At 44.3% G+C, this 16,080-nt stretch overlaps 1 protein-coding gene across 1 annotated transcript in view; it reads left to right on the top strand.

The window, feature by feature from the left end:
* The window catches only part of LOC133562879 (reelin-like), a 304,500-nt gene extending 289,868 nt beyond the window's left edge, over positions 1–14,632 (top strand). The window contains 5 exon segments of the mRNA XM_061916689.1: positions 3,125–3,282; positions 5,309–5,528; positions 5,659–5,856; positions 6,926–7,024; positions 13,648–14,632. Coding sequence (XP_061772673.1) covers positions 3,125–3,282; positions 5,309–5,528; positions 5,659–5,856; positions 6,926–7,024; positions 13,648–13,744 — 772 coding nt within the window. The 3' untranslated portion in view covers positions 13,745–14,632.
* Positions 14,633–16,080: the final 1,448 nt, after the last annotated feature.

Raw genomic sequence — 16,080 nt, 5'->3', positions numbered from 1 at the left:
GGGTATTTGTTCTGTTGTGTTCATCCAATCCAGTTTAATCCACTTTATTTATATAGCACTTTTAAAAAACAGAATGTTTCCAAAGTGCTACACAACAATATTAAAAACAACATTCAAATACTAGCCTGAGCTCCTCCAATGAGTGAATAAAAACAAAAAATAAAAATAAAAACAATATAAAACAAATATGATTAAGAAAATGATTTTAAGGGTGAAACCAATTAAAACAGTAAATAGAAATCCAAATATTAAAACACAGAGGGCAACAGAGGACCACACAACTCACATAGTGTTAAAAGCCAGAGAATAAAAACGGGTCTTAAGACGAGACTTAAAACACTCCATTTATGTTGTGTTACGATGCGGATGTTCTCTCGAAATGTGTTTGTCATTCTTGTTTGGTGTGGGTTCACAGTGTGGCGCATATTTGTAACAGTGTTAAAGTTGTTTACACGGCCACCCTCAGTGTGACATGTATGGCTGTTGACCAAGTATGCCTTGCATTCACTTGTGTGTGTGAAAAGCTGTAGATATTATGTGACTGGGCTGCCTTCAAGGTTTATTGGCGCTCTGTACTTCTCCCGACGTCCGTGTACCACTCCGTACAGCGGCCTTTTCAAAAGTCATACATTTTACTTTTTGAAACCGATACCGATTATTTACGATATTCCATTTTAAAGCATTTATCGGCCGTTAATATCGGACTGCTGATATCATCGGACATCTCTAGAAAAAAGCAAAAAGTATTTAGTATTTACTTTGTAGCCAAGTTCAGTTTGACTTTCGTTTTGCATACATTTTCTTTTCCTTTTTGTTTGTTTTTGGTTTAAGCATTACATACCTTTTTACCTGCACACCGCCTCCTGCTGTGGTCTGCATATTGGGACCACAACAAACCAGGGGCGTCAGTAGACCTAATTCTGTACTGGGGCACACCTGGGGCACAAATAATTCATGTGAGCGTGCAAAGCGCACAAGCAAAAACATTTTTAGCACTTATTTATCATAAAAAATACATAAATAGTGCTTTAAACTATGAAATCATATCAGATGATGTTGTATGGATCTTTGATGAACCACCTGAAATTAACTAATGCATTTGACCTACTTGTGCACTTTTTTACTCCAGACTTCTAAACTGCTACTGGTAAAAGCAAAAAGGAAGAGCAATGAATCTTTTTGAAATATTTATTGCAGTAATCATCTGCAAATTTAACATCTACAAAAGTAAAACAAAAAATAAAGCACCCCTACATCTCTGGGTTCTTTTATATTATTTAATTTCCATTTATGGCAATGTGGCTAATCCTATTTCAGATACACAAAACTATAAAATATACACAAAACAATAAAGCCACAGTAGTAGAATAAATGAACAACTGTTGTGTGTCTTTTCATTTTTGCAAAGTGGTCAATCACTCTGGACAGACATGGAAATATTACAGTAACTGTTATACAGTTGACCAGTGGTTCCCAACTGCTGGCTCCTGACATAAAAGTGGATTGTGTGTCATTTTCAGTGAGTCGCAGTCACATGTGTGCATGAAAAAAAAAAAGTTTAGGGAGAAAAAAATCAAATTGTGGCAACAAAACCAGATATTTTTAGCCATTTTTCTGGTGACTATTAGTGAGTATTTTAGCAAAAGGCAAAGCGACTAACAAGTTGGAGGAGGACTCAGGACAGACATGGAAATATATTTTTAAAAAATCTAAATGGGGCAACAAAACCCGATATTTTCAGCCATCTTTCTGAAAACAAATACAGAAATGTTACTATTTTTTCTGGAAACAAAACCAGATGCTTTAGCTGTAGCCATTTTTCTGGTGACAAAACAAGATTATTTTAGTCAAAGTCACACCGATTAACAAGACAAGTCTACTGTGCTACTTTTCTGTGAAATAAACTTGAATGATTTAAAAATTTGGCTCACGACTTGATGATATGGAAAAAAGTTTTTCTTCCTGAAGATAAAGCATTTGAGAAGCACTCAACTCACACATGCTTACTCCAAATCATCATTGATGCAGAAGCAGCAGACAATAACCAACATTATGTTTCATGTTGATTGGAAATTCCCCCGACAGCTCGTACAGCAAATGAATATGTTTGTCTTGATACAAGGAAGAACGTTAGCTAACTTAGCATCAACTTAAGACAATGATGTTGCCTAGCTAGCTAGGACTTTACTTACATCTCTCATTCCTGCTGCTTCTTCTCTGCTGCGGGCCAATAACTTTCTTAAATCCATCTAGGAGTTACAGTTTGAGTCAAATCAAAATCAAAATAATGTAATTACCAAATTGTTGTTGGCTAACGTTACCTATCTCACGCCGTGATTCTAGTCCTCTCTCTCTTTCTCAACTGAAGTCTCAAATCCACACGTGAATAAATGACCATATTAATTAGCCATGTGCTCATTGTTACTAGGAGTGAATACAGTAGCAATCAATTACCATACTAAGTAGTATGTGCGCTGTTGTCGATGTTATGTAGACTTAAAACTCTGAAGCGTTTTTTTTTTTTTATTGGTGACATTTTTACTGGGGCACTCAAGATCAACAGTGGGGCACGTGCCCCAGTGAAATCAGTCTGGCGACGCCCCTGCAACACACTATCCTCGTCTCACCCGACACATTCTGACTTTTACAAAGTAATGAACTACCTGTTGCCACCTACTGACATGGAGTATTATGTGGTTACCCTGCCGAGTTCTAGACAGCACAAACACTAAGCAGCCGCACATTATTGGCAGATTATAATTATTGATTTGCAGAAAAATTAGGGGAAGTTGCATCATTGTCTGGCACAGTGGTTGAAAAACACTGCTCTATCAATCAATCAATCAATCAATGTTTATTTATATAGCCCTTAATCGCAAGTGTCTCGAAGGGCTGCACAAACCACAACGACATCCTTGGTAGAGCCCAAATAAGGGCAAGGAAAAACTCACACCCAATGGGACATCTGTAGAATGTGCTCAGGGAGCTGTGCTCTTTTCATCCGCCGCAAAAAGACGCAAAGTCTATCAATCAAATCAATTGGGAATTGATACCGAACCGATTCAAATGTGAAAGGTAGCCATCCCTAATGGCAACTATACAACATTTGTCTTTTTATTCCCAGGGCGACGCAGTTCCGCTGGATTCAAAAGGAGGGGACTGGCGAGCGACAGAGCTGGGGAGTGGACCATGTCTACATTGGAGAGGCCTGCCCGGGACTCTGCAGTGGACATGGCTACTGCACCAGTGGGGTGGTCTGCATCTGTGACGAGGGATACCACGGTGGGCCACAAACTGTTACACTCGCCCAGGCTGCAGTTTACAGTTTTTAGACACACAGGAAATTGTTCAAATTGCGCATTCCTGCTCCAAAAAGATGTTTCATGCACTGATAACTAGAGTTGCAAAGGGGTGGAAAGTTACCGGTAAATTTTTGGAAACTTTCTTTAAGAAGGGGAACCGGAGGGTGTGTTCCAGCTATCGTGGGATCACACATTCCCGGAGGAACAGTGTGGTTCTCCTCCTGGTCTTAGAAGTGTAGACCAGCTCTATACTCTGGGCAGGGTTCTTGAGGGTGCATGGGAGTTTGCCCAACCAGTCTACATGTGCTTTGTGGACTTGGAGAAGGCATTCGACCGTGTCCCTCGGGAAGTCCTGTGGGGAGTGCTCAGAGAGTATGGGGTACCGGACTGTCTTATTGTGGCGGTTCACTCCCTGTACGATCAGTGTCAGAGCTTGGTCCGCATTGCCGGCAGTAAGTCGGACACGTTTCCAGTGAGGGTTGGACTCCGCCAAGGCTGTCCTTTGTCACCGATTCTGTTCATAACTTTTATGGACAGAATTTCTAGGCGCAGTCAAGGCGTTGAGGAGATCCGGTTTGGTGGCCGCAGGATTAGGTCTCTGCTTTTTGCAGATGATGTAGTCCTGATGGCTTCATCTGGCCAGGATCTTCAGCTCTCACTGGATCCCAGTCCATGGTTCTCGCCCGGAAAAGGGTGGAGTACCATCTCCGGGTTGGGGAGGAGATCTTGCCCCAAGTGGAGGAGTTCAAGTACCTCGGAGTCTTGTTCACGAGTGAGGGAAGAGTGGATTGTGAGATCGACAGGCGGATCGGTGCGGCGTCTTCAGTAATGCGGACGTTGCATCGATCCGTTGTGGTGAAGAAGGAGCTGAGCCGGAAGGCAAAGCTCTCAATTTACCGGTCTATCTACGTTCCCATCCTCACCTATGGTCATGAGCTTTGGGTTATGAGCGAAAGGATAAGATCACGGGTACAAGCGGCCCAAATGAGTTTCCTCCACCGGGTGGCGGGGCTCTCCCTTAGAGATAGGGTGAGAAGCTCTGTCATCCGGTAGGAACTCAAAGTTAAGCCACTGCTCCTCCACATGGAGAGGAGCCAGATGAGGTGGTTCGGGCCTCTGGTCAGGATGCTAGGGAGGTGTTTAGGGCACGTCCAACCGGTAGGAGGCCACGGGGAAGACCCAGGACAAGTTGGGAAGACTATGTCTCCCGGCTGACCTGGGAACACCTCAGGATTCCCCTCGGGAAGAGCTGGACAAAGTGGCTGGGGAGAGGGAAGTCTGGGCTTCTCTGCTTAGGCTGCTGCCCCCGTGACCCAAGCTCGGATAAGCGGAGCAAGATGCATGGATGGATGGATACCTGACTGGATGAAGTCCTTGGGCTCAAATACCAGTGTGGCCTGTAGTGTGTAGTATGCTGGGAATTATCTATGCATGTGATGGAGGAATGCACAGTGAAGGGTTGAAATTCAACTGAATTTGCATGAAATCAAGTTGTTTTGGCTAATAATCATGCTGCAAGATCTAGCATGTTGCATTCAATGTTTATTCCCATTAATGGCCATATATTAGGGGGGGCGGCATGGCGTAGTGAGTAGAGCGGCCGTGCCAGAAACCTGAGGGTTGCAGGTTCGCTCCCTGCCTCTTGACATTCAAATTGCTGCCGTTGTGTCCTTGGGCAGGACACTGCACCCTTGCCCCCGGTGCCGCTCACACTGGGGAATGAATGATTGGTGGTGGTCGGAGGCGAAAACTGGCGATTTCGCCTCCATCAGTCTACCCCAGGGCAGCTGTGGCTACAGATGTAGCTTACCACCACCAGGTGTGAATGACTGATGGGTTCCCACTTCTCCGCGAGCGCTTTGAGTATTTAGTAATAGAGAATCGTGATATAAAATCTAATGCATTATTATATATTCTCGTTAATTCCCATGGAAAGTTTCCAACTTTGAATATTCCCGGAATTTAGCAAACTGTTTAAGCAGTCTCCGCTATTTCCTGTGGGTCAGGTGACGACTGCTCGCTGTCCAGCAGCGACCTGCCCAGCTTCATCAAGGACAACTTTGAGTCGGGAAGTGTCTCCGAGGAGAGCTGGCAGCTGGTCCAGGGCGGAGGCGTGGGCAGCGGCTGTGGACAGTTGTCCCCACACGCCCACGGAGACTCGCTCTATTTCAACGGCTGTAAGATGAGGCAGGCTGTTACCAAACCGCTGGACCTCACCCGAGCTAGGTACAGGTACAAGTTTCATGCGCTCACACGCTGACGTCGTCGTGTCCGCGCCTCAGACGCCCGCGTCCTTGCTGCCAATTCATGCTCGCATATCTGCCTCTAACCTTGTCACTTCTGTGTCTTGCTGCAGTAAGATCATGTTTGTGCTGCAGATTGGCAGCGTGGCACAGACTGAGAGTTGCAACATAGCTCTGGACCGGGCCGACACGGTGGACCGAGCCGTGCTGCTGCAATACAGCGTCAACAATGGAGTCCGCTGGCACGTCATTGCCCAGCATCAGCCCAAAGACTTCATAAAAGCCCAGAGGGTCTCCTACAATATTCCACTGTAAGTGACCTACATGCTTTAATCCAGGGGTCAGCAACCTTTTTGAAACCAAGAGCTTCTTCTTGGGTACTGATTAATGCCAAGGGCTACCAGTTTGATACACACTTAAATAAATTGCCAGAAATAGCCAATTTGCTCAATTTACCTTTAATAAATATGTCCATATATATATATATAAATGGGTATTTCTGTCTGTCATTCCGTCCTACATTTTTTTCCTTTTATGGAAGGTTTTTTGTGGGGAATAAATGATGAAAAAAAACCACTTATTTGAACGGTTTAAAAGAGGAGAAAACCCCGGAAAAAATGAAAATAAAATTTTGAAACATAGTTTATCTTCAATTTTGACTCTTTAAAATTCAAAATTCAACCGAAAAAAATTAATAGAAAAACTAGCTAATTCGAATCTTTGTGGAAAAAATATATATATATTTATATAAATTGTATATATATATAATATATAATATATATATATATATATATTTATATAAATTTGTGACCCTCACCCCATCCTTGTTTGTGAATTACTTAGCATTTCATGGAAGCTGTTTTTATAGCCAATCATGGCACCCACCTGTTCCCAATTAGCCTGCACACCTGTGGGATGTTCCATATAAGTGTTTGATGAGCATTCCTCAACTTTATCAGTATTCATTGCCACCTTTCCCAACTTCTTTGTCACGTGTTGCTAGCATTAAATTCTAAGTTAATGATTATTTGCAAAAAAAATAAAGTTTATCAGTTTGAACATCAAATATGTTGTCTTTGTAGCATATTCAACTGAGTATGGGTTGAAAAGGATTTGCAAATCATTGTATTCTGTTTATATTTACATCTAACACAATTTTCCAACTCATATGGAAACAGGGTTTGTATATAACCCAATCCAAACAACCTTGGACTTGGGAAGAGACAAAGAAGACAACTATTTTTTGGCACCAATGAGGATTCACAACCTTATCTTTTTGAAGCTGAATATACAGAGGATGAACTACTGCTTACTCACCCTCTGACAGGATATAATCAATGCTTTACATTCAGTGTGTGTGTGTTTCCATGTTTTCTCCAGAGAGGCGAGGGTCAAAGGCGTGATGCTGCGGTGGTGGCAGCCGCGCCACGACGGCGTGGGACACGACCAGTGGGCGTTGGATCATGTGGAAGTAGTTCTGTGAGTACCCAACTCCCGGCCGGACCTTGACCTCCCGTTAGAGCCTAGATCTGCCCTTTTCTGATCCCGTACTACCTGTAGAAACAGCCCCGTCCCCCCGCCCACACATACACAGGAGTACAGTACAGGCGTACAGTAAGCACACCATTATGTCCAGTGAGCTTCATCACTTGTGGCGTCAGGCAAGGAGGAACATGACTGTCTGCTTGGCTTTCTCTGGATGTCATCAGTTTCAGTGTCTTGTGGACTATTCAGATCAATACATGGACTTAAAAGCCTGCATCCAGTTTTTACTTTCTGCTTCTGATTCTCCCAACAATTCCACAGGACACTGAAAGTATCCTGGCTAATTATCAGCTGGCAAATGAATTGAAGCAGTTTGAATGTGGTCCCTGCATGAGAGCACAGCACTCATTGTTCACTCCAGGCATTAAAAGTCCTTACGAACCTCAGCCCTGTTCCACCCAGGCAGTACAGTTCTCTACATAACCCATCAGGAGAGTAGTACCTCAACTTACAGGCTCAGTTGCTTTTCTGAAGCTCACTCCAAAGACTTCTATCCTGTCTTCCTCATGGCTGAAAAACAACATTATGTCCAGGACTCTATTAACGTGGACCCCGACTTAAACAAGTTGAAAAACTTATTGGGGTCAATCGTACGGAATATGTACTGAACTGTGCAATCTACTAATAAAAGTCTCAATCAATCAATCAATCAATCAATCAAAACTTGGTAGCTGACAGAATAGCAGGAACAGGATTTCGCAGTCCAAACCAAACTGAACTGAACTGTGCTGCTTGGTGGAAACACGCTTTGAGCGCCAAACCCTAGCTGACCCCTGGTCTATGTGGCCTCCTTCCTTCCTTCTCTCCATCCTTCCTTCCTTCCACGCTTTCTTCCTTCCATCCTGTGCATGTTTTCAGCTCAGCTCCAAAGTGTGACGATGATCCTCACAATGTTATTTATTTCGATCTCTTCCACTTCTCTTCTTCTTCTTCATGCTCTTTTTTTTCTCTGCTTCTTGTTTGATTCTTCCTCCACTCCTCATCCTCAACTGACCTCCTTTCTTCCTCCTCCATTCCTCTTCCCTTCTGCGCACACGATGGACGGATTACTCTTCTCTCTCTCTCTCTCTCTCTCTCATCATCCCATCCACGTCTTCTTCACTCTCTTTCTACCCCCTCGCTGGCCACTTCCCACTCCGGGGGGCCCCTGCCTCCCCCTCCCCAGGCCACGGCTCCTACCCCCCCACAGCTTTCTTGGAGACAGCCCTCCCCTCCACCTGCCCCTCCCCTCTCGCGCTCTAACCTCTGCTCTCTTGTGTACTCTGCTCCCTCTGGCATGGCTGTAGTGTCAGGTAAGTCCAGCGCCTCTTCCTGAATGCAGCCTCCATCCCACACGCTCTCTCTCGCCTCGCCCCCATCCTGAATGCAGCCTCCATCCCACACGCTCTCCCTCGCCTTGCCCCCATCCTGAATGCCGCCTCCATCCCACACGCTCTCCCTCGCCTCGCCCCCATCCTGAATGCCGCCTCCATCCCACACGCTCTCCCTCGCCTCGCCCCCATCCTGAATGCAGCCTCCCTCACCGCCCCACTCCACACGCTCTCCCTCGCCTCGCCCCCCATCCTGAATGCAGCCTCCATCCCACACACTCTCCCTCGCCTCGCCCCCCATCCTCAATGCAGCCTCCATCCCTCCCACTCTCCCTCGCCTCGCCACTCCACATCACCGCAGTCATCTCCATACCCTGGCCTTCTAACCCCGAGTCCCACGCAGACCAGGTGCTCACACAGTCCAGGTGGAGGCTCCGTAACACACTCAGACCACAAAAACAAAGGATTTAGCAGCTTGTCAGTATTGTCCAAGTGGTTAATGGTTGCATGTCTGTCCATCACTACACCTTATCTCTGTCTTCCTGTTGCTACCTCAATGTTGTTGTGGCGGCTCGCCTGCATGACCTCACACATCAGTGCTGACCTCTAAGAGGGTGGTGCCGTGTCCGGGACACTCAAACCTTGTCTGCACAATGAAAATGTAAACAATGAAGGACAGGAGACTTTGTAAGGTCAAGGCTTTTGTTAGGAATCACAAGTTAAATCCTCATGTGGTCGTCTTGCTGTGGCGACCTCTGCTGGCCAAAAGGAGACAGTTGATTTTATTCTCTTCATTTTGGTAGTTGGCACTAAAGCACCTGTGTCAAACACAAACTCAGACCTGGCCCACCTTGTCATTTAAGTGGCCTACATCATCATTTATGTGGCCCACCTCGTCATTTATGTGGCACACATCATCATTTATGTGGCACACATCATCATTTATGTGGCACACATCATCATTTATGTGGCCCACCACATCATTTACGTGGCCCACCACATCATTTACGTGGCCCACCACATCATTTATGTGGCCCACCACATCATTTACGTGGCCCACCACATCATTTATGTGGCCCACCACATCATTTATGTGGCCCACCACATCATTTATGTGGCCCACCACATCATTAATGTGGCCCACTACATCATTTATGTGGCCCACCTCTAAATTTATGTGGCCCACCTCGTCATTTATGTGGCACACATCATCATTTAGCTGGCCCACCACATCATAAATGTGGCCCACCTCGTCATTTAGGTGGCCCACCTCGTCATTTATGTGGCACACATCGTCATTTATGTGGCACACATCGTCATTTATGTGGCCCACCACATCATTTATGTGGCCCACCACATCATTTATGTGGCCCACCACATCATTTATGTGGCCCACCACATCATTTATGTGGCCCACCACATCATTTATGTGGCCCACCTCTAAATTTATGTGGCCCACCTCGTCATTTATGTGGCACACATCATCATTTAGCTGGCCCACCACATCATAAATGTGGCCCACCTCGTCATTTAGGTGGCCCACCTCGTCATTTAGGTGGCCCACCTCGTCATTTATGTGGCACACATCGTCATTTATGTGGCACACATCGTCATTTATGTGGCACACATCGTCATTTAGGTGGCCCACCACATCATTAATGTGGCCCACCACATCCTTTATGTGGCCCACCTCATCATTTAGGTGGCACACATCATCATTTAGGTGGCACACATCATTATCTAGGTGGCCCACCTCATCATTTATGTGTCCCACATCATCATCTAGGTGGCACACATCATCATTTATGTGGCCCACATCATCATCTAGGTGGCACACATCATCATTTATGTGGCCCACATCATCATCTAGGTGGCCCACCTCATCATTTATGTGGCCCACCACATCATTTATGTGGCCCACCACATCATTTATGTGGCCCACCACATCATTTATGTGGCCCACCTCTAAATTTATGTGGCCCACCTCGTCATTTATGTGGCACACATCATCATTTAGCTGGCCCACCACATCATTAATGTGGCCCACCTCGTCATATAGGTGGCCCACCTCGTCATTTAGGTGGCCCACCTCGTCATTTAGGTGGCCCACCTCGTCATTTATGTGGCACACATCGTCATTTATGTGGCACACATCGTCATTTATGTGGCACACATCGTCATTTATGTGGCACACATCGTCATTTAGGTGGCCCACCACATCATTAATGTGGCCCACCACCTCTTTATGTGGCCCACCACATCCTTTATGTGGCCCACCTCATCATTTAGGTGGCACACATCATCATTTAGGTGGCACACATCATTATCTAGGTGGCCCACCTCATCATTTATGTGGCACACATCATCATTTATGTGGCCCACCTCATCATTTAGGTGGCACACATCATCATTTAGGTGGCACACATCATCATTTATGTGGCCCACATCATCATCTAGGTGGCCCACCTCATCATTTATGTGGCCCATCACATCATTTATGTGGCCCACCTCATCATCTAGGTGGCCCACCTCATCATTTAGGTGGCACACATAATCATTTATGTGGCCCACCTCATCATTTAGGTGGCACACATCATCATCTAGGTGGCCCACCTCATCATTTATGTGGCCCATCACATCATTTAAAGTGCACTTTATTTGTTTTAAACTATTGTAGTGGCGTTCTGTACAAAAAAATGCACTTTAATTTAGTGTTGTTTTGATATGTCATCTTAGTGACATCATGCACAAAAGTGCACTCATAGCTTGTTTTAAAATGTCTCTGACAATCTTGCACTTTCTGTTTTGGAAATGACATGAATGTTTGTGCCACTGCTTAATAACTGTTTCATAAATACACTTTTAGTTGTGATTTCCCTCTCTGCATGAAAGTTTAAAAGTAGCATATATGAATGCAGTATGAAGAAGAATGTTTGAATGTAGTCTAGAGATGCGCGGTTTGCGGTCTCATCCGCGGAGTCCGCGGATGAGACCGCGGGTCGGCCAGGTGACATGACGAAAAAATACATTTTAAATAGATTCGGGCGGGTGGCGGTTGAACCATTCAGAAATATATGATATACATGGTTCAGAGATCGTTAACTTTTACCGTTCAAAGAGCCATTTTGGACCCGTGTCACAATGCGAAGAAAACATTAGTTGACGTAAACATTCTCAAGTATGTCTGCCGGCAGTCACCCAGTTAATAAGTATTAGGGCGTGCTATGAAGCCTTTGCCTAATATGCGCCACACTGTGAAGCCACACCAAACAAGAATGACAAACACATTTTGGGAGAACATCCTCACAGTAACACAACATAAACGCAACGCAACAAATATCCAGAATCCTTTACATCCATGACACTTCCTGACTATATTATACACCCCGCTCGCAGCAACCCCCCCCACCCCTCGTGCGTCGGTAAGGTGGGTGAGGTTGGGGCCGCGGGGGTGTAAAGTATATTCAGGAAGAATCACGGATGCACAGGATTCTGAGTATTTGTTCTGTTGCGTTATTTTGTGTTACTGTGAGGTTGTTCTCCCAAAATGTGTTTGTCATTCTTGTTTGGTGTGGCTTCACAGTGTGGCGCATATTAGTAAGAGTGTTAAAATTGTTTATATCACAACCATTAGCGTACTCTGTGTCACCCAGTATGCCTTTCAATCTTGTACGTGTGTTTGCGTAAGCTGCACACAACATGTTGCTGGACTGGTATACGGTTTGTATATGTTGTTGAAGGTGTCTAAGGCAATGGCTTCACAGCACGCCCTTATCCCCGTTATCTGAATGATCACCATCGGATATTTGCAAGAACGTTAGCGGCTCCCATTGCCTTCTTTACTTTGTGACACGGATCAAACTAGCTCTTTTAGTGGTAAAGGTCGCCGATTCCGGATATATAACAACGGGCGGTTGCGGTTCTGATAAAATGTTGGTTCGGGTGGATGACGACTTTAGTGATGCGGTTGCGGATGATATAATTGCCTATCCGCGCATCTCTAATGTAGACACATAGAATCATCATACTGCTGTGATTATATGCATCAAGTGTTCATTTTCAACCCATATTCAGTTGAATATGCTACAAAGACAACATATTTTGAGAAACTTTTTTTTTTTTTTTGCAAATAATAATTCACTTAGAATTTCATGGCTGCAACACGTGCCAAAGTAGTTGGGAAAGGGCATGTTCACCACTGTGTTACATCACCTTTTCTTTTAACAACACTCAATAAACGTTTGGGAACTGAGGAAACTAATTGTTGAAGCTTTGAAAGTGGAATTCTTTCCCATTCTTGTTTTATGTAGAGTTTCAGTCCTTCAACAGTCCGGGGTCTCCGCTGTCGTATTTTACGCTTCATAATGCGCCACACATTTTCTATGAGAGACAGGTCTGGACTGCAGGCGGGCCAGGAAAGTACCCGCACTCTTTTACTACGAAACCACGCTGTTGTAACACGTGGTGTGGCATTGTCTTGCTGAAATAAGCAGGGGCGTCCATGATAACGTTGCTTGGATGACAACATATGTTGCTCCAAAACCTGTATGGACCATTCAGCATCAGTCCATCTCAGATGAGCTCGGGCCCAGCAAAGCCGGCGGCGTTTCAGGGTGTTGTTGATAAATGGGTTTGGCTTTGCATAGTAAAGTTTTAACTTGCACTTGCAGATGTAGCGACCAACTGTAGTTACTGACAGTGGTTTTATGAGGTTTTCCTGAGCCCATGTGGTGATATCCTCTACACACTGATGTCGGTTTTTAATGCAGTTGATGTTTTTTACGGTCAGTCATATCATGTTTTGGTCACTGAGAAAAACAGCAAGGTCATGACCTCTGAGTCCTCCATGGGGGTTTGCAACTTCCTTGATGCTGAGTCAGCACACATCCTGGACAACAGGAAATGAGGCGAATGAGACCTCCCATCTTTCATGACTCTTTGTGGAAAGTTTGTCCGCCTCCCTCCATCACTCATTTACATCCGCCGCCCTGCCCCCTGCTGGAGTGGAAGACGTCTTTAACGTCTGCTCACTGCTGTCTACTTTTGTCTTTTCCCCGACCCCCCTCCCTGGTGTGTGAGTCACATGTCTCCATCCAGCTGCACAACATCAGCACTCGTGTAGCGTAGTAGCGCCAGGGCGTGAGACACGATGATGACACGTGTTTACAGTGCATCTCCTTCTTTGCTGCTCCACCTTTCCAATCTTTTTTTTTTTACTTCCAACCGCTGTGTTTGTCTCCCCTGCAGCACACGCAAACAAAACTACATGATGAACTTTGCCAGGCAAACGGGCGCTCGCCGCCACTACAGCCGCAAACGCCGAGCCCTGCCGCAGCGTGCCTGAGCCTCCGGAGACGGGATTCGCCTTTTTTTTCCCCCCGAACCCGCCATTCACCTTCATCCCTCGTTTCACCAAATCGCTTCAGTCCGATCCAACGGCGGGAATGAAACTGTTTGTTCCGGCCAGGGTTTGTCATTGTTTGCTGAAAAGTGTTCCTCTTCCCACCTGGCTCCGCCCCCCCCCCCCCCCCCCCCGCCCCCTTTTTTCCAACCACACTGTGAAAGTGAGAGTTAAAATATCACGGAGGAAGGAGACCCGCCTCCCAATCCCGCCGAGCCGTCAACGGAGGGATCGTGGCTCCCAGGACCAGGATACTGACTACAAAGAGGAAAAAAGTCAAAAAATATAATACTGTGTGTCTTGGTGTTCTTGTGTTTTGTGGCTTCTTTTTGTGCTGAATTGACTGTGGTGTTTGTTTGTTTTCTACTCATTCACACGCCAGCCAACAGGCTGAGAGGGCGTCTTCCCCCCCGATGGTCTCACAGGTGCGGGCAGCGTGGGGAAGATTCTCGGGATGGGCAATGTATAAACCGCTGTTTTTAAGTTCATTTTTAAAACAAGAAATCATTTTATATATGTTGGCTCCCGACAAATAGAGATATTTATGGTAAATGGCTCTTCACGTGACCTATTTAAGATGCACCGTGCGTGAACTGTGTGTTCTTTTCCCAGTGTTAAGTTATTCTGCTGCATCATCTTCTCTTGTGCTGTCCCCCCTTTTCCTCTGCTGAGTACTGAAACATGGCGGCCAGGTTCTCTACGTGTTGTTTTCTGCAGTCTGTGTACCATGGACCCTCAGTGTAACTCCGGTATAGCAAACTCTGTGTGTAGATCCACCACAGGCCACCCAGCAGCCTTAGAAAAGGGAAATAAAGAACTGCCCAAACCTCATTTTGCACTGCTGCTTCTTCATGGTGAATATTATTGACATCTTGGTTAAATGTTAGGATTAGGGATGCACCGAAATGAAAATTTGTGGCCGAAGCCGAATAAAACTTAAACGCTTTTTAAAAAAGTGGAATGAGGTGAAATCTAATGAGAAAAAGTGGCAATGTTGACACAAAGCTGCCATGCAGGCAGTTTTTTGTTCCTTTTGTCTATTTTTTTTTCCATTGCTAAATAAAATCTGTTATAATGAATCATTACTTAAATATTATCACTTTAAAATGTTTTATGTGGAAAAAATATTGCATATGTTGTGTGGTTGCCATATAAAAACATCAAAGTTTTGACAAAAGAGCATAAAACAAACAAAATAATAGTTCAAACTCTAAATCGACAAATATATTGGAAGTTGATCTTGAAATTTAAGTGTTTAAAGTAAAAAATACTAATAAAAATGTATCACTTTATGAGTGGGGATCCTTTCGGATCTCAAATATATTTAGTAGGATTTTATTTAACTTTTCACTGTGATTACTCAAAAATATTAATTAAAATCAATGGTGTCCTGCATTATTGATCTTTGAGGGCTTCAATTGTTAAATAAAGGAACTCTCCTGAAGAAATCAATAAAGTACTATCTAAATACTGCATATTTCCGTTTTTCTATAAAAAAACAAAGTTGTCTTTGACAGAAAAGGCATAAAACCTTATGTGTTTTACTTTATATCAACCTCAAGTTGATATAGAGATTTACTGTAAGCATTAAATGAAAAATAATAATTTGACTTAACATTTTAGTGACTGAGACCCTCTATGCTCCCCAGGAGCCCTTAGGATTTAAAAAAAATCCATATATTTTGTTATAGTTTAAAAATGAAAAATATCAAAATGACCCCACATGCTTAAATGTTTCAGTGTGCGGCCCTCTGTGGAAAAAGTTTGGACACCCCTGTGTTACAGAGAACAAGGACATTGGATACAATTGCTAAGGTATGAAAAGGTGTAGAATTAAATAAGCTCTGCTTCTTCCTACTCCTTTTCGGACTTGCTGTTGTGAAACAACTGTATCATAAACACAAACTGAACTCAATCAATCAACTGTGGGGAAAAATGTATTTGACACTGTAGTTCCCACAGTACTCCACTAGAGGTCAGTGTGGTGTGTTGCAACTTTGCAAAGGAGAAGCCTGCAAAGAAGCCAGAGTTGGAATAAAGTGTTGTGTTTGAGTGAAGTAGCTTTGGGAGGTAAATATTACTAATAAATAAATATTATGTAAGGAAATGGTGGCGCTATTAGTTTCACTGATTGATACTTTTATTAGTAGATTGCACAGTACAGTACATATTCCCTACAATTGACCACTAAATGGTAACACCCCAATAAGTTTTTCAACTTAAGTCGGGGTCCACGTTAATCAATTCATGGTAAATATATGTGGTTTATCCATTTGAGG

Source organism: Nerophis ophidion, linkage group LG12 (assembly GCF_033978795.1).
Source record: "Nerophis ophidion isolate RoL-2023_Sa linkage group LG12, RoL_Noph_v1.0, whole genome shotgun sequence".
NCBI lineage: Eukaryota > Metazoa > Chordata > Actinopteri > Syngnathiformes > Syngnathidae > Nerophis > Nerophis ophidion.
The sequence above is the reverse complement of the archived record's forward strand: the minus strand, read 5'-3'. Positions and strand labels throughout refer to the sequence as shown.